The sequence below is a fragment of the Labrus bergylta genome, chromosome 8, assembly GCF_963930695.1.
Source record: "Labrus bergylta chromosome 8, fLabBer1.1, whole genome shotgun sequence".
In the NCBI taxonomy this organism is placed as follows: domain Eukaryota; kingdom Metazoa; phylum Chordata; class Actinopteri; order Labriformes; family Labridae; genus Labrus; species Labrus bergylta.
The window spans coordinates 1,813,565-1,834,726 of record NC_089202.1 but is presented as its reverse complement, the minus strand read 5'-3'; the positions used below and the strand labels follow the sequence as shown (position 1 = coordinate 1,834,726).

The 21,162-nt window shown below is 40.3% G+C and overlaps 1 protein-coding gene across 2 annotated transcripts in view; it reads left to right on the top strand.

The window, feature by feature from the left end:
* The window catches only part of usp45 (ubiquitin specific peptidase 45), a 32,523-nt gene extending 16,305 nt beyond the window's left edge, over window positions 1–16,218 (top strand). For both annotated transcript variants that reach the window (XM_020634184.2, XM_020634178.3), the window contains exons 9-18: window positions 7,280–7,367; window positions 9,692–9,773; window positions 9,934–10,025; window positions 10,879–10,935; window positions 11,139–11,270; window positions 11,475–12,129; window positions 12,816–12,913; window positions 13,082–13,168; window positions 13,450–13,600; window positions 14,272–16,218. In XM_020634184.2, the coding sequence (XP_020489840.1) occupies window positions 7,280–7,367; window positions 9,692–9,773; window positions 9,934–10,025; window positions 10,879–10,935; window positions 11,139–11,270; window positions 11,475–12,129; window positions 12,816–12,913; window positions 13,082–13,168; window positions 13,450–13,600; window positions 14,272–14,402 (1,573 nt within the window). In that variant the 3' untranslated portion in view covers window positions 14,403–16,218. The remainder of the gene's footprint in view (window positions 1–7,279; window positions 7,368–9,691; window positions 9,774–9,933; window positions 10,026–10,878; window positions 10,936–11,138; window positions 11,271–11,474; window positions 12,130–12,815; window positions 12,914–13,081; window positions 13,169–13,449; window positions 13,601–14,271) is intronic.
* The last annotated feature ends 4,944 nt before the right edge of the window (window positions 16,219–21,162 follow it).

Genomic DNA, 21,162 nt, shown 5'->3' with positions numbered 1-21,162 from the left:
CAGCAGGGATGTGCACGTTTAATTATTTTAAAATGTTTTAGAGACATTCAGTCATCTCTGATCAAGAGATACATGTACACTGTGTGGTGTTCATCGGGGGCCTGAGTCATTCTGATCGAGGCTCAGCCCGTGGATGATGTGACACCGGTAACGGAGCCGGGTTGTTTGGGAATGCAGCCCAAAGCGAGTGGTAAACTCCATCCAAGGCTAAATACTGGCACGAGACCGATAGTTGACAAGTACCTTAAGGGAAAGTTGAAAAGAACTTTGAAGAGAGAGTTCAAGAGGGCGTGAAACCGTTGAGAGGTAAACAAGTGGGGTCCTCGCAGTCTGCCCGGGGGATTCAACTCGGCGGGTAAGGGACATTTGGCTTTCATACTCATCATGTTAGTTGTTTTATCATAGCCTTGTTATAGGCCTAAAATAAATACATAGTGGTATTTGTTTTTACGAATTCTATGGCAAGTTCTCTGTGTTACTTATTTAGCCTACTTTATAAAGCACAATTGTATCTGTCTGACAACTTTGAGTGGCGGCAGTGATGTGGAGGAATCTTTCTGAAAAGCGGCCATTGGTTGTATAGCGCTACTGCGGTCCACTTTTCTTTTTTTTAATGAATTAAAAAAAAAAAAAACGGTTAACCGTGTACACGAAAAAAATGTCGTTGTGTAACCAGGCGCGGAGCCTATTGCTCATTGCAGAGGGGGCGGGGACCAATAGTGGCCCTTAAACTGTCTATAGGCTATATCGCATATGCTGTAGCCTATATAGTAATATAGTATAGCATTTATGGTATAATATCGGAGATACAAGACGGGGTGGGACGAAGAGAAATGCCGCTGCAGATTACAAAGGGTGCTATTACAGTGACAGGGACTTATCAGTGAGTGACCTGCTGATGTTTAAGCAGAACAAGTGCTGATATGTCTGTGCGCATATTCCACCGATTAAACAAGTAAAGCAGACTTAATTAGCCGGACAGGAAACCAAAGATAGAAGGCAACTACAGTTTAACATTCAGTGAAGTTGGACGCTCATCCAGCCACACAGCCACACAGACAATACAATAAAACCACACATTATCAACCCACGCACTACAACAAACTTTGTAAACAGTGTGACAGCAATGGCCTGCCGTTCATACAGTACGATAACAAAGCAGACACGACGGTCTACAACACATGCACCCACAAACAAAAGACCAGCATCTAAGCGTAATCACAAATAATGATGAAACAACTTACCAATGAAGTTTTCATCAGCACTGTTGCTTTCCTGCACGGAGCTGGGTGCTCCTCTCTAACATGTTTATTTGCTTGGCTAGTAGCGTTTACGTTAGTGGAGCTAGCAACGGGAGGAGACTTGCCAGGTTGAGTTGTTGAGGGTTGAGTTGTCAATGAGAAAAAGTTTTTTAATTCGTTTTTTACACTTTTAATGTTACGAAAAACTGCGAGGTAAACAGAAATATAGCAGACAGACGACTAGGTTTTTAAAACTCCAGACAGCAGCGGGGGCCCAGCAAAGGGGGTGCTAAGAGGTGGTATCAATGTCATTACAAACAGGCCACAGCACCCTGCTGGGGCTGTTTGCTGCCGAAGTTGAGAACCCCCTTGGCAGTAGAGGGGGGCCCCTCTCTGCTCTACAAAATACATTGGGTGTCTTGATTACGGCAAAAGAGAAACAGACCTAGTCAAACTAACTTTATTAGAAAATTCAACTAAATAACAAAATGCATGTTAAATTTGGCTCAAAGTGGGCCCCTTGAGACAACAGTGGGCCCGGGGGTGGCCGCACCTTCTGCCCCCACACTCGCTCCGCTACTGCGTGTAATCGTTTACAATTTTTTGTAACCGTTCACACCCCTACTCAACAGATTAAAAAAGCACTAAGGGCACTGTGGCTGCAGCAGTTAGCTATTTGAAGCTGTTTTTGCTACTTGCCACACTGCAGTGCCACCTGTGTCATATTTGATCCAGAGCAGGGTCTAACAGGCTTTGTGACAGGCAGAAACAGCCCTACATTTGTGATCTGGACTCTTGTGTTGTTCTCTTTTATGTACAGTGTGAATGTTTGGTTGGCTGGGTTTTTGTTTGTGCATGGTACACTGCTGGTTGGGTCCACACTGTGAGTGTGTGTGAGAGAGAGTGGGGGTGTTGTACTGTTTAGTAGTGCAGGTGGGTGACCAGGGCACTTGACACTGGATGACTGGGTACATCTCTGGTGCTGCTTTGACAGCTATTCTGGTACCTAGCTTCCATCAGAAAGGCCTCCATGTGTTTGTATGTGTCGGACTGTGTGTGTATGGGCAGCCACCTCACCTGGTACCACCTCAGTCTGCAGCACAAATGCAGGCAATTATGGGTTCAGACAGCAGGCATTGAACACAACTTTATGCACTCATGCGTGACTAGTTTCAAGTATGGCTAATCTATTCCACTGACATGACTTTGATTAGAGAGACATGACTTCAAGCCTCAGTACCCCCTACCCACATGGTACACTGCTACCACAAGTGAACTTTATTAAGGCCAATATTAAGCTGTTATAGACATTTTGACATACGAGCCATTATATCATCTAACAAAAAATAGACTTTGTAAACTAAAGATCATTCTTGTAGATTGAAAGTAAAAAGTTAACATAACAATCTTCAAAGGACTGAACACTAGTTTCAATGCTACACAATGCTCAGGCTTTATTGCTACAGGCGTCACACAGTGCTCCTGTTAGCTGTGTTAAAGCCCCCTAACTGTACTGATTTAGCTGAAAAGAAAAGTATACTTGGCTGTATGCTCCTGCTTGTTTGAGGAAAATGATTCCAAGGGCTTTCTAGGTAGGGTTGACTTCATTAATGCATTTTGCATTATAAAATTGGAGATTTGATATACTGTCAACATGCAGCGTTTTTTCAGTGATTATCTTTTTATTTTCTAGGATTCACAAAGTGACATTACTGCACTAGCCTTCTAAACTAGCCTGAGCTCTGAAATGCTGCTCTGCTTCTCCACTCAGCAACTCATCTACATTCAGTCAGGACTAAAGCTTATGGCTGAAAGTACAGGGTTAAGAACATATCCTGTTTACTGAGGCATTGACCTTTAACTCTGTGAATAATGTTCTTTATTCTTACCTGTCACTGCAAGCTCTTGTCACTCAACAAGGTTTTGGTCTGCCCTTGGCCTCTGGTGACTGAGAGTGTTTTTCCATTTCCCGTCACCGTCTTTCTTTGTATGTTTGTGCTGTCAGGAAGGTTAATAAGGTTCTCTGGCTAACATTGAAGGCCAGTTTGAGTGTTTAAGAGTGACTCTAGATCTGTATTGAGCCTAGTTTTCTGTGAATATATGTTTGTTCCTAAACTTTCTATGCATGTGTGAACATGAATGTCAATCTACCGGCTGGGTACCCCGTAGCCTTTGTGTTTTTCTCTCCTACAGCCAGTGGAACAGGTCTGTTTTGGGCTAGGACCAGTGCCAAGCTAAGCTTGGTTGGATGGTCAGCATCACACTCTCAATCTGGTGCCAGTGAGTGTCCCAGCTTGTACCCAGGCGAGTGAGGGGCAACAAATACACTATCTAGTTCAACAATCAAGTAATCAGGAACACTGGAATGTTCATTTTAATTAGAGTTTAATAGGACAATAGGAGAAAAAACTGGGATGTCTGAGAACATAACTATTGCCATGACACATTAATTTGATTTAAATTAAACATTTCAGTGCTGGTAGTGGCACTTGCAGTTCCAGGCTTTCTGCTTTTAGGCATTTTTTTTCTGCTTTTAGGCATTTTTACACCCCTCAGTAACTGCTTTACAACTATGGGTTTTCTTTTTTTAATTGTCTCTATCCATTTCTTTATTTCTTTTTCTCCTAATATCCCACTTGTTGTGCCCATTCAGTTGGGACAGATGGCTGTTCACATTTATTGCTGCTCACGTTTTCTGCCTGTTTCTGCCACTAATGGTGGGCTCATGTTGCTTTTTCCTGTGATAACTTCTGTTATGATTCAGCACTTTATGAAAAATACTAATTAATTGACTGTTAGCAGAACAGTGCTTCTTGTTATGTCAAGTCCTTACTCAACCACATGTCTCCCCTTATGTCCTCTTTCAGCTATAGTGCTAGATAAATTTGCTGTGTCAGCCAAACTGACACCAACTAATCTGAGGTTAGCTGCTAGCTAGCTAGCTTCATCTTGTTGGCCAAATTGTGTGAATGCATGGACCATGTATCCGGGGCACTATTTAATAGTTCAAATGTTTAAATGTGGATATGAAAGTGAAGATGTGGCGCATGTACATAAAATGTTTCTTTTAATGAATTGCTTTTCAGGAAGTCTTATACATTCTGTTGTGATGATTATGATTAAAATATGATTAATCATATGGCCAGTCTACTGATTTTGTCAGCTTTCACAATTATGAAATAATTAATATGTTTTGAGTAAATATTATTATTACCATACCACCATGTTAGGATCAGTCTATTGGGATGGAAAATATTGAACAGTGTGCATGTTTAATGCAGAAACGGGACAAAAAGGCCACTGAGACACATTCAGCTGCACCTGTTTCTCTCAAGGACTGATTCATTTTTTAGGATGGATGGACATTCTCTTGTGTCACAAAAAAAATGAAAAGCTTCTCTACCTATTTGGTTTATAAAAGTCTACATACCCACATCTTTCAAATATTGTTCCTAAGCCTTTATGAAAAGCCTTACATCATTATGGAAACAGCAAAGAACAACAATGGATTCCATCTAGTGCTCTGGCATACAAAGCACATACACACAGCTACAGTAACACACACAGAGGCGGGACTGGCATACAAGTCTGCACTGAAGGAAGACCTCTTTTGGATTGACTAAAAAAGCAGAAATTCATAGATGTGGAAAAAGAATTGCGGTTTGTGAACACATGACGAGCTAGAACCGCAGTCTGATGATTCCAACTTCAAATCTGATGGTTTATAGCACTTCACTCTGCAAAAATAAAAAACATGAAAATTACTCCAAGATAGGACCAATAAAATCTGTGAAAATCAGCACAGGTCAATTAAAAAATGTATTTTTTATTATTTTAGTTTACAATTACAGAAAGGTAATAATACATTTAATTTATAGCACTTTTCATTAGAAACAAATCAAAAACTGCAGATTCTTGTCTTTACCCCAAAATGTGTATGCAGAACTAAAAGCCTAATTATATAGCCCCCTTGCATAATAGAATTATTTAAAGCAGCTATATCTTCTGCATAGCAGAGCTTAACATCAGAGACCTGCAGTGTTGATAGATCATACAGTCTGTTGTGGTGATATGAAAAGAAATTGTATGATTTAAATTGCTCAATGTTGTGCATCACAATAAGACTAGAGGCAACATGCGTACACCTAACATCACAGAGGCATTAACAGCAAACCACAAACTTTGAAACTCTGTGTGTGCATTAATATAAAATAAAACCAGAAAAGTACAGTTCTGCATTACTTAAGATTTTCTTTATAAAAGGTTAAAACCATAAGTTACGATAAATGTGACTTCAAATCATTTTGCTTAAAGGCATTTAAATTATTCAATATCTCATAACATAGCTTGTCAAAATATGACTTTATTTTTTTATAGTTTTTTATTGTGTTAATCAGAAATATATGAACCGATATTTTCAACAGAATTAAATTAGACCATATGCAGATTTATTTCAATTTCCTTGTTTTTAATATCTTCATGCCTATCCAATCATTAGTAAGGTTTTTTTATTGTTATTAATTTGTATCAATATTAATTTGGAAGCTGGGCAGTGAGAAGTTTTATTTCTGTCGCAAAGTGGAATAATAAATAAATAAATGTAGAAAGGAGCTTGCTGCTCACGCATTAGGACTAAGTGTAGTTTTTGTTTAGTACAGCCCTCTAAATTGTGAGATGCACATGTCGTTATGATTGATGCTGTAATCATTGAGTCTTAGTTCTATTTTTAATTCATATGTGTAATTGGATGCTGGACAGATTTGACATGTGTACTGTGTGGGGGTACATTGCATTGTGCGGCTCATACGTTTGTTTTTTCTTTGGGAGGGTGGAGCTTGTGTGGCCTTGTGTCTGGTACTAACTCATCCGGCGATTAATTGTGTTAGCTCCGCAGCTGTTTGCATTGGCCAGATTGAGAGAAGTGCTACAGGGCCCTTCTGCTTCTCTCCACTGGGATGAGCTTACAGACCTTCTCATTCCCACTGATCCCAACCATGCTTTTCAATTGTTTCTCCCTACTACTCTGTATGTCTCGGTTTTTGTTGCACTTGTCTCCTCCTCCCTTTTAGATTGTATTTCTCTCTTGGGCACACTAGTTAACAGAACAGGAATGGGGCAATCCTTCACATGCTATTAGTTTCTAAGGCTTGCTGACACATGTGCTCTCTACCATCCTCACCCCTTCACCCGCTATTCCCCATTTGTCTGCACTTCAAGGGCAAATAAGACACACATCATGTCCGTTATTAGAAATGGGTGGTTGGGAGTGGTGCCATCAGGTTCCTCCAGACCTCCTGGTTATTACCTATGTTGAGGGCAGGTGGTTGGCTATCTCTTCTCACCTTTGGCTTCCATTTTTTTGGCCACATGTTGGTTTGCCTCAGAATGGTAAATGTTAAATGGACTTGAGCTTATATAGCGCTTGAAGGGTGATTTGAGTGAATATGTTTTGTTTTTCATATGAATCATATGTTTTTCACTGGAATAGAAAAATATTTAAACTATTCATTTTTAAATATAAAGAGTGAGTGTTTGCCTATTTAATATGACATGAAATCTTTATTTCTACACCATATGGAGGCTAAAAGTACTGCTTTAAAACATGGATACAAGTGATATACCTCCACAGAACAATTAAACCTCCAACCCAGCTCTTCAGCCTCCGAAACATCCTCATCATTCGACTGATGCCAAATCATAATTTGGCCTCTCAGCGTGGGCTATGCCTGTCAGACCAACCTGTCCTGTGGTTATGTGGCTGGCTCGGCCCAACAGGTTGTAGTGGCTCTAGCCTTGGCTGCCCATCTGCCCCTGGCATCTGTCCTCACATCTGCCTCATCATACAGTAGATGGCTAGGGGACAGACCCAAGGAGAGGCTCCCCTTTAACTGCTCTGGGATTTATGTCCAGAACTGACAACAGTCAACAAAATGCAAATAAATATCATTGTATTTATGACATTTTTGGGCAATGAAAGTGTCTCTGTGTGCACAGTCAAGAATATAATAAATGTGATATTATATTTACTTACTTTCCAGGGCTCCACGCTTCAAGGGATACCAACAACAAGACAGCCAGGAGCTCCTGCACTACTTACTGGACTCCATACGAGTTGAGGAAACTAAAGTAAGCTTACAAATATTCACTTACACCTGTATTTGACGTCTTAAAATGGCTTTGAGAACATCGAGTCATGTTTGTTGATGATCTTTTGTCATGCTCTTTCAAAGTTTTTATTTTTGATACTAAACAAAGTCCTTCAATTGGCACAAAGTACGCCTCATACTTCTGTTAAATGACATTTCTTTACAAATGGCTTTGGAGGATCTGGCAGAAGATGGTTTGTAAAATGTAAGGACACCCTGAATATAAGCTCAGTCGGATTTTGCCAAAAATGGAGGAATTCAATTTTGAGGTATTGCAATGCTAACAAACCATCATCGTTCTCTAATCATCACCCTTTCAGGCAGCTTACTCTCTGGATAGAGAAAAATGCCCCAAGACTCTCGAAAAATTAAAAACATTCAACCTCATAAACATCCCAAACAAAATTTTCACCTTGAATATTTTAGCATTCTTAAAATATTATTTAGCTCTAGTTACCACAGTGCCAAAGTATTTTCTGTCTCTGGCCTCTTTTACCCTCAATTTGTTGAGGATATTTCCTTATTCATTTTGGTAGAAATCTTACTTATCAGTAATAACGTAAGACACTCAACGGTGTGTTTGTGGCTGGCTGTGTACCCATTCGCTTCTACTTGTTTTTCCACCTTTGTGTTTTAATCTTATGGTGCCATGTTTTTGGCAGAGAACCCCCAAACCCTTTTGCAGGGGCAATTAGGAGACCCCACAGCAGCCCTTTGCAGCACCAAGCTGCCCCCCGTGGCCCCACCAGTGGCTACATGAACCAAGGAGAAGAAGTTAGCGGGTGTGTTTAGTGGTCAGCCACAGAGCCAGGTCGGAGCCGCAGGCTGAGCTCCCATGCTCCCATTCAAACTTGTGAACACTGACAGTTGTGCCACTTAGGGGACTTGCAAGTGGCACGACCGGCATCATTGTGTGTTCTTGGGAAACCCACAGCTGCTGAATGAGCTCCAGGGCCGTCCCATTGTGCTTGAGGGTCACCCATGGCCCCCTCCTAAAAACATAGACACACACACACACACACACACCCACATACCCTCATCAGCCTATTTCCCAATCCAATCAGGGAGGTAAAGGGGGGATATTCATTCACTCAGAATCTAATTTAAAACGCAAAGAACATTCAGAGATACAGTGGCATTTTAGCCTGCATTGTAAAGTGATGTTTAAAATAAATGTGAACAGTAAGACCAGTTGCTATTTTTGAATAAAGATACAATTTGTTTCAGAAGTGTAGTAATTATTCCTTCTTCAAACACAGGGCAAACATAAGGCAGACTTTTTTTTCTTTCTTGTACACCTAGTTTACCTGGATAAGTTAAGTCCAGTTTGAAAAGACACATTTGAGTAGCTTCTAAATACTATAACAATGCAAGCGCACTATTCTGTTGTAGAGTATGTTGTTTGAGTTTTGTATGAATTAGTGAGGGAAACTGGTGTCTCTGTAGTGGCTGTCACCAAGCTTTTAGAGGCCCTAAGTGTTTGTGTTTATCGGCCATTAGTATCAGGGCTCTGAATATGCTAATTTGGCTTCACTCAATTATCACCAATTAGCTGAGACGGTAGGTATTACTCTCTCAGGGCATGGACTGTCCTTCTTTGCCACATCTTCAGTTTAGTTTCCACCCCTGCACCCTTTTACCAGCAACCCTCTGCACCCCCTATCTACCCCTCCCACTGCCCATCCTGTGTGGGACTGTGCACGCTGTTACATTTTGGAGGGAGTGAGGGTGGGGGTTACTGGTAATTAATTAGTAGGAGAGCACCATTCTGGTTTGACTGTGTAGACTGAGTGGGATGCAGACTGGCCAGGCAGGGATTAACAGGACTTTTTGACCTAAATAGCCAGTCCAGTGCGTGGGTGCCGGGACAATGGGGGCTGACTGGTCTCGGCTGCAGACATAGACCATGGCCAATTATCTATTGATTGGTGCTTCACTGTGGCTGTGCCTGTGCCTCTTCACAGCTCTCTCACCAACACACTCACTGACCGTGTCACCTTCAATAAGAGGAGCCCATGAAGATCTTAGACACACACACAAACATGTACAGTTCATTAAGACATTTAAATGTTAACATTTTTAGACAAGCACAATAATTATTTTACACTAATGATGCTTGTAATAGGTAAACCTGTCAAACTGAGCTGTTGGCTAGATTTGGATATTTCACTAATGGATATAATAGAGACAAGTCAAGACAGAAACCTTGAGTTAATTGTATTCAAATGTAATGAATTCAGTTTGCATCCAGGGCCATCACACGTTGTCTGTAATGTTGTATCATTTTGTGTTTGTTGTTTGCAGAGAGTGAAAGCAGGAATTTTGAAGGCTTTCAATAATCCCACGGAGAAGACCGCAGACGAGGACACCAAACGTCAAGTCAAAGGTTCTTATGTTCATTGCGGTTTATAGATGGCTAAGATCAATAGTCCCATCTTGTGGTGGTTAATGGAAGTACAGTTAAGTTACTCATCTGGTAAAGTAGGTTACAGATTTAAGGGATTTTTCAAAGCTTTACCGTGAAAACTGTTTCCCTTTTCTACCAGCGTATGGAAAGGAGGGTGTGAGGATGAACTTTGTGGACCGCATCTTCGTAGGCGAGCTGACCAGCACAATAATGTGTGAAGAGTGTGAGCATGTGAGTGTATGTGGGTGAAGCACTACAGGAAAAAAGAACTGAAGTTCACAAGTTCTTCATCCAAACTTGCATTAAGACATAAATATGTAATCCAGTGAACACTGTGATGTAACATTCCTTTTGTTTCATTTTTGATTTTGCTAGTGCTCTGAACAAGTACAGCAGGAAGACCAACAGATTTCTAGAAACAAAGGCATTGTCCATCAGTCATAATGTGGCAGACTGTTATACTCATGGAAAATGTTTCCCTTCAAATAAAGAATATCCTTGCAGATAGAGAGCAGCGGGTGTGTAACAATTAGATGAATGTAACTTCATTAAAAACCGAAAAGGCTTTGAAAGTTTTGAAGGTAGACAGTAGGTGGTGATGAGTCATTTAGAATTTAGTTCAACTGATTTCTATCAGAAGTTCAACAATACTTTTACCATTTAATATCATAGAGTGTTAAATGTGTGAATCAACTAACCATGACAAATTGATCAAGTTAAAAGCGCGGGTCCCGGGTGTCTTGTTGCAATGAGACCCATAAGCTTCCCACTTTGGGGTGAAGGAACTCTAAAGTTAGTGTCATGAAGTCAGTTCTAAACAAGGTCTGCAGTTTCCCCACTTAACACAAAAGAAAAGGTTTTAAATAAAGATTGGCCCTTTAAATTTCAGTGTTTTTTTTTTTTTTTCTTTTCTCAAATATCCATCTTCCAGTTGGAGATCACAGCCTTTAAACCGAAAAAACAACAACTTGTAAATAAAATGTATTTATCTTATCAAAGCCTTCAATGCTAGATTGAAGTCTTGAAAAAGCAGCCTTAATGTATATGAATGTATGTGCTGATAAAGATGTGATCTCTCTTTCAGATCTCCACAGTGAAGGAGGCTTTCATAGACATTTCTTTACCCATCATAGAGGAGAGGGTGAGATATTTCTATATTTCATAAGAATGGTTTGACAGGGTGATGATCATAACTTACACACAGTAAACATAACTGAAGAAGTAAGCAACAATGTGTTTTTGTAAATTTTTCAGCTCGCCGTAGAACACCTTTACCTTAAGATAATCATATTGTTTTTGGTTTCAATTAATAATGAATGAAGTTTGATTTTTTTTTCTGCTAAGATATCGAAACCATCCAACCCTGGCAGACTGGGGAAGGGCAGCCGGGAGCAGGACATCCACATGCCTCACAGCGACCAGGTTCTTTCTGCACCCCATCCTGTCAACAGAAACAATAGGAAGCTAAGTGGACAGGTATAATTGCATATGTGAACTATGTGAGTCCCCCGCATTTGAAATGTATATTTGTGACTGTTTTAATGTATACCAATTGAAAAGTAGATATTAGCCAGGTTTGTTCATTTGAGCTGTGTAAAACATTTAATTGGGGGCCCTGTGTGAAAAACTAGAAACCTGCCTCTCTGAAAGGGTCTTATGTGTCTGTTGTTTTTCACCCAGAATCAGCAGAGCAGGAGGTCCTCAAGCTCTGTGGAGGAGAAGGGAGCCGGCTGCGGTGTGGAGCGGCCAGAGGAGGAGGGTGTAGCTGGTGGATCAGCCCGTGGTGTCTCAGTTTGCAAGATGGCTGTTGCTGGCAGCCTATCAGATGGCAGTGAAAGAGACTCTGGTGCACAGGACAGCAGTAATGACGCTGATAGTGAGGCCTCAGAGAGCGAGTGGGCCCCGCGCATCTCGTCCTCAGGCCACAGCCACGGGCACATGTCCACTTCTACTCTCACTCCATATCCCACGCCTGTCTCTGCCTCCTCCTCATCTTTGTCATCGTCAACGAGGCAAGGTGGCGCTGTGGAGCAGCTAGTTACTGCAGTGACTAAAGTGAACCTCGGGTTCACTTCTGGCGACTGCTCTCCTTCCACTCACTGTTCTCAGGAGGAGCTGGGAGAGACACAGACACGAGATAACCTCCATCATCAACACCACCAGGGAGCCTTTCAGGTGTTGTCCCACAGTTACACGCCCAGCTCCAAGGAGTGCTCCATCCAGTCCTGCCTTCATCAGTTCACCTCTGTGGAGCTGCTAATGGGCAACAACAAGCTGCTGTGTGAGAGCTGCACTGAACGCAGACAAAAACAGCTGCGCAAGAGCAGCTCAGCAGGTGAGAGCTTTGAGATCAAATAATCTTTGTATTGTCCAAAATGACTACATTACGTCATAATTTGTATTATTGTCGGGGATTTTTTAATTTCATTACAAGCTGACGCCACCCTTAAAATAATGATCTCCTTCTAAATATCACGCTCTTGTGTGTGTTGTCAGCACTCTAAACTCACTTTTCATTTAGTTAATCATAAAAATATATTTTGGTGGGACTGTATCCACTTTTTCAGTTTCAGTAACCATCCAAATACAATGTAGACTGCAGGATAGCAATGCTCTGCAAGTAGTCAGTACTTCATTCACAATATTAAAAACATGCATTTGAAACTGAGTTTGTAAGTAACTGATTATTTGCTTTTTTAACTTTATAGACTGTTGACTGTTATGTGAGCCTTTAAGCCTTGTCCTATGTGTAAGAATGGATTAGTTATTCTGATGGACACTTTACACAGCAACCTCTGCATCAGTGTGTGAATGTGTAGGTGTGACCTGCGATGTAAAAGTGCTCTGAGTAGTCAGAAGACTAGAACAGGGCTATACAAGATGAATTCCAATATTTGCTATTCTATGTTTGTCATAATCACTTCAACTATTTTCATGACATCTTTGATATTTTAAATCGAGTAAAACAGAGTTCATGTTTTAATATTTCTTTGTTTTCTTTTTGTTGCTCTTATGACACAGACAAGAAAGTGGAAAAAATGTACACCAGCGCGAGGAAGCAAATGCTGATCACCTCGCTGCCTCCTGTCATCACATTGCATCTTAAACGCTTCCATCAGGTGAGCCGACTCACACTCTGCCTTTTCCAGCCCTGTGTTTTACAATGAAGACAGTATGGTATTGCATTTGAGGCAGTAGTCTATGATGTTTCTACATTTGTCATAATCAGAGAATGTGTCTTTGGGCCTAAATGTTAATGTCCCATGGTTCTGTTTTCTTGTTTTAAGGCAGGAATGAACTTAAGAAAAGTGAACCGCCATGTTGACTTTCCACTCATCTTGGATCTGGCTCCATTCTGCTCAGCATCCTGCAAGGTATCATGAAATTTATGAGAAATGGCCAAACATTCTGTGAGCTTGAAATTAAATTACCACTAATAAAAATGTCAAACGTTTTATGAATGCAAGGTTTTCAAACTCTCTTTTATATTAACCAATGCTTTTCATGTAAAACTAAATATTTGTCTGTGGTTATTTGCTTCAGTCATTCTGTATGTAATGAATATCTTTAGTAGTTTTTTTCCTGGACCACTAGCTCTATACTTTTACTTTTTACCTGATCCTCATATTCCTCTCTTCTGTCCTGTCTTTGAAAGAATCTGGCTGCGGGTGAGCGTGTCCTCTACAGCCTGTACGGGATTGTTGAGCACAGTGGCTCAATGCGGGGCGGACACTACACTGCGTATGTAAAAGTGCGCTCTCCCCAGAGAAAAACAGAACAGCACCACAGGAACCTGTCAGGTCAAGGTTAGGCTCCTTTTTTTTCCTATTCTGTGTGTTAGTTTGCTGTTAACAACAGTGGTCAGTACTTTTGCATCTTTCACCTTAAAGTGTCTTCTTGAAAACAGACAGCATGAAAAGGGAACTTTTTGTTCTATAGAGTTTTATTTTCTGCTTTGCCCGTCCCCACAAGATGTTGTCTTGCTAAGATCAGCAGAGCAGTACTGGAACAAAGTTCTAACTCTTAAAACAGTAGTCCTAACTCCTTTGCTCTTTAAATCTCTGAAGTGATTCAGTGGACTCTGATGCAGCCAGCGTACATCCAGCTTGATTCAAGTACAACTTCTGATCCTCTGTCTCAAAGAAAAGCGCAGATGTTTCAACAAATGTTTCAACAAATGTTTTAAATGTCTCTTGCTTGTTTGGCTCCCTCCATCTCATTTGTTTGATAGCTAAATATATTAGTAAATATCTTTTGGCTTTGTTGTTGTTGTGGAGATGACCTGTGACAACTAAACCTGTACAATAGACATTGTTTACCTTATCTGAGTTCTGACAGACTTATAACTGAATAACAAAGCACCCACAAAGGCGGTAGTGTCTTCTAGTTTTTTGTAGTATGTATGAGTAAGCTTTATTTTCTGAAACGATTCTCTTTGTCCGGTGACATTAACACTGATTGTATTTGTGTGTTTCAGCTGCGCGGGATATAGGGAGCAGCCCCCAGGGTCAGTGGGTGTACATCAGTGATACCACGGTTCAGACGGTACCAGAGTCCAGGGTACTTAATTCTCAGGCATACCTGCTCTTCTATGAGGAAATGCTGTAATGTGACTAAAGTATTTTTTCCTATACATCTGTTTTGCCTTGTTTTGTTTTGTTACATGCCAGTACTGCTCCTCTCATTGGATCTGTGAGTCGGTGGAAAAGGGAAAGACGACACTCACTTTCCTTACATGAGAGGAATGAACGTTTTCTTTTGCATAGGAATTGAATTATAATTTACTCCTCTAAATATATGATATGTAAAAGGCAAATATCAAAGCAATTATTTTTCTGATTTGTTGAAGCCCAGATCTTTGTTTTATTTGTTTTATTTTTTTTTTTAAATCCTTCCCTTTAAAAGAGGGCTAGAGAAAAGAGAGTTATCTCCTGCTGTCACGATCACGTGCTTGAGATATGAACTGCATGAGGGAGTGTAACAGTAATTAACAGGAAACAAGTGGAATTAATGCATGTTTAAACTGTGCTCAGCACTGACTAGTTGATGTCAATTGTGTGTGTGTATGTGTGTGTTTGTGCACACATGTTTAAGTGAAAGAATGAGTGAGAGACAGGAGAATGTAGATTTAAGGTGCTATGTGTATCACTTGTACATCAGTTAACCATTGATTAGCACACTAAACTTTAAGGAGTATGGTTGTAAGACTTAGTTACATAAACCCCATCATGATGCAGATCTGCGTCTCACATGCGGCTCACATTTGTTGAAAAGTGAGCTTGACGATGGCAGACGAGAGATCGTAAGAAACGCAGAGAGAATAATGAACTCAGACATGTTAGTCTTTTTTCAGTAAACAGTATGATGCATGAGGAAAAGTAGCCGTGTCAGTTGTGACAGAGTGGTTCAAATGTTTGAGAAAAATGAGCGCCATGTGGTGTTAAAAAGAGATTAGTCTTTGTCCTATTTATTTATAATGACATTTACATACTGGTTTGAAATGTGACACAGAGCACCTTAAAGGAATAGCACAACTGTTAAGTTACAGCCTACTTTGAAAGGATTGTTCTTTTCTATATCAGAATGTATACCTGTAAGACTATCAGTGAATTTCATTTGCCAAAGACAAGTTTTGTAACTGCAAGTCAGAGCAGAAGTTCCAAACCGACAACAAATTGAGTTTTTTTCTTCACACACACTTTCATTCATGTTTGTTCTCTCAAGGTCGTCTGTAAAGTGTTGTTGCGCCAAACCAATGGACTCAATGTTTTTCAAACCAAGAAAGCACCCTGTCTGCCTTCGTTGTACTTTAGCTCTACGGTAACTTTTAGCAGATGTGCATACAGATCTATTAAGATGTCCAACAAAGAGCCACAGAGTGACTCTAAATTCCTCAGACTCAAGGGCTCTAAGCCTGACTCCCAAAACTTTTCTTTTTGTCATGTGCATGGGTTGAATCTTCTAATGGTTATATTGCCTGTTCTTGAAATGTCTGTCAAATGAGCTCTTCATCTTTTTTTCTGAAAGTATTTTAAGTGAAAACATTTTCTTTCTCATTGGACAATTGCCAAAAACACGTAGAAGGGAAAGCATTGAACATCTGAATCTAGACGCTTTTTTTTCTTTGCAGATGAGACGAGGATAAATACAGTGCCTGTACTTCAGGTTTGAGAAACCTATGCATGGTGAAAAGAAAAACATATGCATAGATAAATGCAAAGAGGGATATGTGTGTAATACTTCTATACAGTATGGTTTACTGTAAGCAGAGAGTATATATTTAACTATACATACAAGAAACAAAACCATGGTGCTTCAGGCGTGCAGGGTTTTCCTGAAGAAAACATGTGAGTTTGGTTAGGAAGTGATAAACATTTGGAATACCTACATACTATATCAAAATAAATCTAATTTATGAACTGGATCTTCCTCAAGACTCCTTTCCTTTCCTGTTTGAGCCTCTCTGCTGCCAAAGCTCTAGTGGAAGAGAGATGAGAGATCACAAGGGTGGCTTTTGTAGTTTCTGCTTTGGACTTGATGTCATCCTGTTTTTACTACAAGTGAGATGCTGTCCAGCAGAGCTCTCGGCTGTCACGTTTGCTCCCATGGTGCCATATTCCACCCATCGTCACCGGTGATAGGCCCTGACGGGTGCAAAGCAGCACTGCTTCAGAACATGTCGCGAGCTGGTGAAGAGGAGGTGGATGTGGAATCAGGAAAAGGGCAACGTCCAAAATCATCCCCTTCTACGTCCTCTCGTCCCCATATGCTGTGACATCTGAGTCATGCTGCTAGAACATTAAAACAGGTTGTCAAGCCACCACCAACAAAAGAGGAAATCTTTTCTGAAATGTATTTGTCTATTTTTAAAGCAGGGGGGGACGGGGGGTGGCTTTTGGCTCGGGGACATGTAGCTAAAGGATTTGATGTGATTTAATCTCACTTAATGAAAGGCGCTCTATCCACCCCGTGTATTAGATAAATATACTGGAATGTTTATTGAAGTACTCCTACAGTTTCTACCAGCAGTGTGGGTTAAATGTTACTGCTCTCACCCAGGAAGCCTTTTGAACTCCCAACATACTGACCCAGCATTACCACACAACACAGCCACTACCTTTTCTGGTGCAAATATCTACACACATGCCTCAGGCTCTACTTCTCATGGTGGACATGCATCACTTCTTATTAACACCCACATTAAACATGACAGAATGCTAATCAACACCTACAAATAACTCTTTCCAAAAAACACAGTTTGTGATTTTATTTTAAAAAAGGTTTTAGGAAAATGATGACGCATAATAAGGGCTACAGGGAAACTAGATATCAGGGGCCATATTCATAAAGCTTTCTGGTGTAATTAGTTTCTCTTGGTGAAGAAATGAAAATGCTTAGAATCATGACCTTTTCAAATAGTTTCCCCTTAAAGTTCAAACTAGATCCAGGTAAAGAAAGTTATTCACAAAGCATCCTAGCCTTTTTCAGAGCTCCTCGGGTGAAAATCTGTTGGAGGAGTAGTGAGGAGGACTTTTAAGATTTTCTCAAGCAGAGGAGAAAATGGCTGGAAAACGGTGAGATATAGGAAATGTTCTCCAAACACTGAATGACAGTGAATGAATGAAGTGCAACAGCTTGGATCGTGCAGGGATCATGTTTGTGGTAGATCTCTTTAGATCACTACCACCCAATGCAACAACAAAAACTGAAGTATTCACAACATAAAGATATTTAGCAACTGGAAGAATGCAACAGTGCAGCAGTGATGGCGTGGGTCTGTCACAGCCGTCAATCATCAGTGAATCACGCAAACTACAGCCCTGCCACAGCCTCATTAATACTAGAATTGCCAGCATTGAAAATAAACATGAGCAAATAAATGTAACCATCAGCATGGGAGGAGGTTACTTTGTTATTTTCTTTACTTGGAAGTCCCACCGAGAGTAAAAAAATCTCGAGATGTGGCCAAGGTAGCGACCAAACACACTCAAAAACACATTAAAAAAACAACATGAGAAAATAAACTACATAAACACCACTACATGGGGAAAAAAACATTTGAAAAAAGGTAGGATATCAAAATACACGTCTTTCATGAAAAACATCCACATGCCTCTGTCACCACCTTCTTTATGCTCTCACCATTGGTTAGTGATATCAGTGTGTCTAAGTTTAGCTCTTTTCAAAGATTATTGCATGCCCATTGTGCAAATCTTTTTTTTTTTGCACCAATACTGAATGAAGAATATTCTTATTGAATCATAGTGGGCCTGAACATACAAAACTGTTTATGCAGACATTTCAGTCCATCTCAGCCTTTTCAGTACAAAGTGAGACATGCAGGTTTTCTCCACAGGTGCATTAAGGCCCTTTATACTGATGTAACCCTCAGCATGTAAAGAGCCTGCTGTGACAAGTGGACGTGGTTATATTAATAGTATGGCTTTATATTCAACAGAGATGTTAATTAATGTCTGATTATATTTTATGATGGCGCCAATAGATTTCACTCTCCTTCTATGTCCATCATCACTAAGAGAGCACTTCTTTTCTCAATTATTTGGAGCAACCAATAACAGCTTAAGATAAAGTTTGTCATAGCAACGGGGTCAACCACGCCTCCTCATTTATATAAAAATTAGTTGCTCTGAGAATATACCTAATTAACTCTTAAGCGAGGATTTTTCTGTTTTTGTTTTTCTGTTTTTTTATGTAGTTGATTGTGTCTTGTGTTTTTACTGCCGTGTCTGTAAGTTGACCTTGAGTGACATGAAAGACGGCCATAAATAAAATGCATTATTATTCATTTTCTAACCTTACCTGGAGTTCTCTGAGAGGATTCTCAGAACACTGTGAACGTAAGCACAGGTATTGCAGGTGCAGTTACAGTCTGTTTGCTGAAACTCAAACCTCAGTCTGTTATACTGAGCTATCATTTAGCTTACATTTCGTGTCATGTCCTTCAAAATGTTATTGTTATAACATTAAATGGTGATGGTAAATGGACTTGAGCTTGTATAGTTCTTTACTACTCAAAGCACTTTTAATCTGCATGTCACACCTACTCATTCACACACTGAGGGTAGTAGTGAGACCATCAGAAGTAACTAATCCCATTCATACGCTGCTGATGAGGCAGCAAGAGCAAAGTGTCTTGCCCAAGGACACATCGGACATGTTGCTGCAGGAGCTGGAGCCACAGTCGCCCCTCATTACCATTGATGTGTATTCAGGAAAGAAAACCCTAGCTCTGGTGTGTTGCTGTCTTCCAACTCAGACCGGCAAGCTTTTAGAAATACACATGGTAGAATAAACTGACTACTAACCAGACTAAACAACAGCCTTGTGATCCTAAAAGGCCCGAGTCTTGATGTGTTCTCACTTCTCTTAATTTCATTTATCAAAATATGCTTTTGTGTCCCCCACCTTATGAACTGATTCTTTTATTTTGCATCTGCCTTTCTTTTAATCATACTACCATTTTCTGTTCAGACGCACTGTGTCAACAAGTATTTTATATTTCAGTTGATATTAATCAACAAATTGAGATCATTTCAACTGAATAAAAGTAGCAACACAACCACTTACACATGCCTTAGTATAATTAAAGGTCCTACACTTCAATGAAGCAACCAACTTTTTGTTACTATATGGCGTCAAATCACAACACAAGTTATCTCATGACACCATAAGATACAGAACAGGTTAAAGCCATACTTTATAATTATATTTACAGAGACCCAACTTTGATTCTCAAATAATACTGCAATGGGAAAATGCTTGCACAAAAAAAAAACCTTTGGATAGGCTGGAACCTGAAGCAGGACAAGACTTGTAGACAGTCATCTGCTGTAACATGATGGACAGACAGGCAGACAGACTATTAATAATGATGACGCAAGTAAGACTGATAATAACTAATGTAGCATTTGGAGTTAATCAGGTCAACTATGCACAAGAGAGATGACAGGAGCACAAACATTGGGGGAATGCATATTGATGGAGAGAGGGAAGGGGACAGGTCTGGACCTCAGTGTGTCCCCATGAAGTCTAAGCCTTTAGGGAGATAACTATAGGAGCTGGTCATAGGCAAGCTTAAGCCAGCTCTGACTATAAGCTTTATGTAAGAGAGTAACATTCTCAGTGTATACCCAGAACCTTACCTGTAGACTTCCTTGGGAGAAGGGCATGATAGGGGAAAGCTTTACCCCCATTCCACTCTTCTTAGAGACTATAGGAACACAAGCAGGCCTGCATAACTCTATGGCCTGCATTCTGTGAGTGCAATAATCAAAGGGTAATGGGGCTCTGATATGTTGCAGCCTTCTCATTGAGACAAGAAGTGAATGATTTTCTTGCAATTTTAGGGGGAATAAGGATGTTCTTTAAGTTATTTAGATGGGAACTGGAGTTCATAACCTGATGAAATATAAGTCTCAGGTTTCTTTTGGTGGTGCCACTTTTTGGTGATCTTGATTAAATAGTGTCTCCTGATATCCTCTGACTGTCGCTCAACTGTGTGTTTTTGGAATAATTAAACTTCACCCTGGTCTCTTTTGCTTTTGTCACTCACATAGAACAATCAGTATTATTTTCAGTCATTTTTGTACTTGGCTAAATCCTAGAAGCTTTATTGCATTCTTTGAGTTAACTGTTTTTTTGTGGCTTGATTAATAAGTATTATTGAATTTTATCTGCAAAACAATATAAAATATTTATGAACACATTCATAATAATAATAATACATTTAATTTGATACGCACTTTACATTTTTGCAAAAGAAATCTCAAAGTGCTACAGAAAGAAAAAAAAATAGAAATAAAAACAAATTTAATCAACTAAGCAACTAATGAAACTAAAAGCACAAGCAGAAGTCTTTGTTAAAGAGGTTTTTAGGGCCCTTTTAAAGGCGTCAGCAGACTGTGGAGCCCTCAGCTGCTCGGGGAGAGCGTTCCACAGACTGGGAGCAGAGGAGCAGAAGGCCCGGTCACCCATGGTGTGGAGTTTAGTCCTGGGGGGATGGAGGAGTTTGGTGTTTCCAGAGGAGGATGGTGGGGTGAGGAGTTCTTTGAGATAGAGGGGGGCATTTCCATGGGTGCACTGGTAGGTGAGAAGGGTGACTTTGTATTGAATCCTGAATGAAATAGGGAGCCAGTGTAGTGTCTGAAGGATGGGTGTGATGTGTTCATATTTACGCACCCTCATCAGGACCCTAGCAGCGCTGTTGTGGACATGTTGGAGCTTCTGGAGGCTCTTGCTAGGGATCCCGATGAGGAGTGCGTAGCAGTAGTCCAGCCTGGAGGAGACAAAGGCGTGGACGAGTTTCTCTGCATCTGAGAGGGAGAGTGTAGGACGGAAGTTTGGCAAT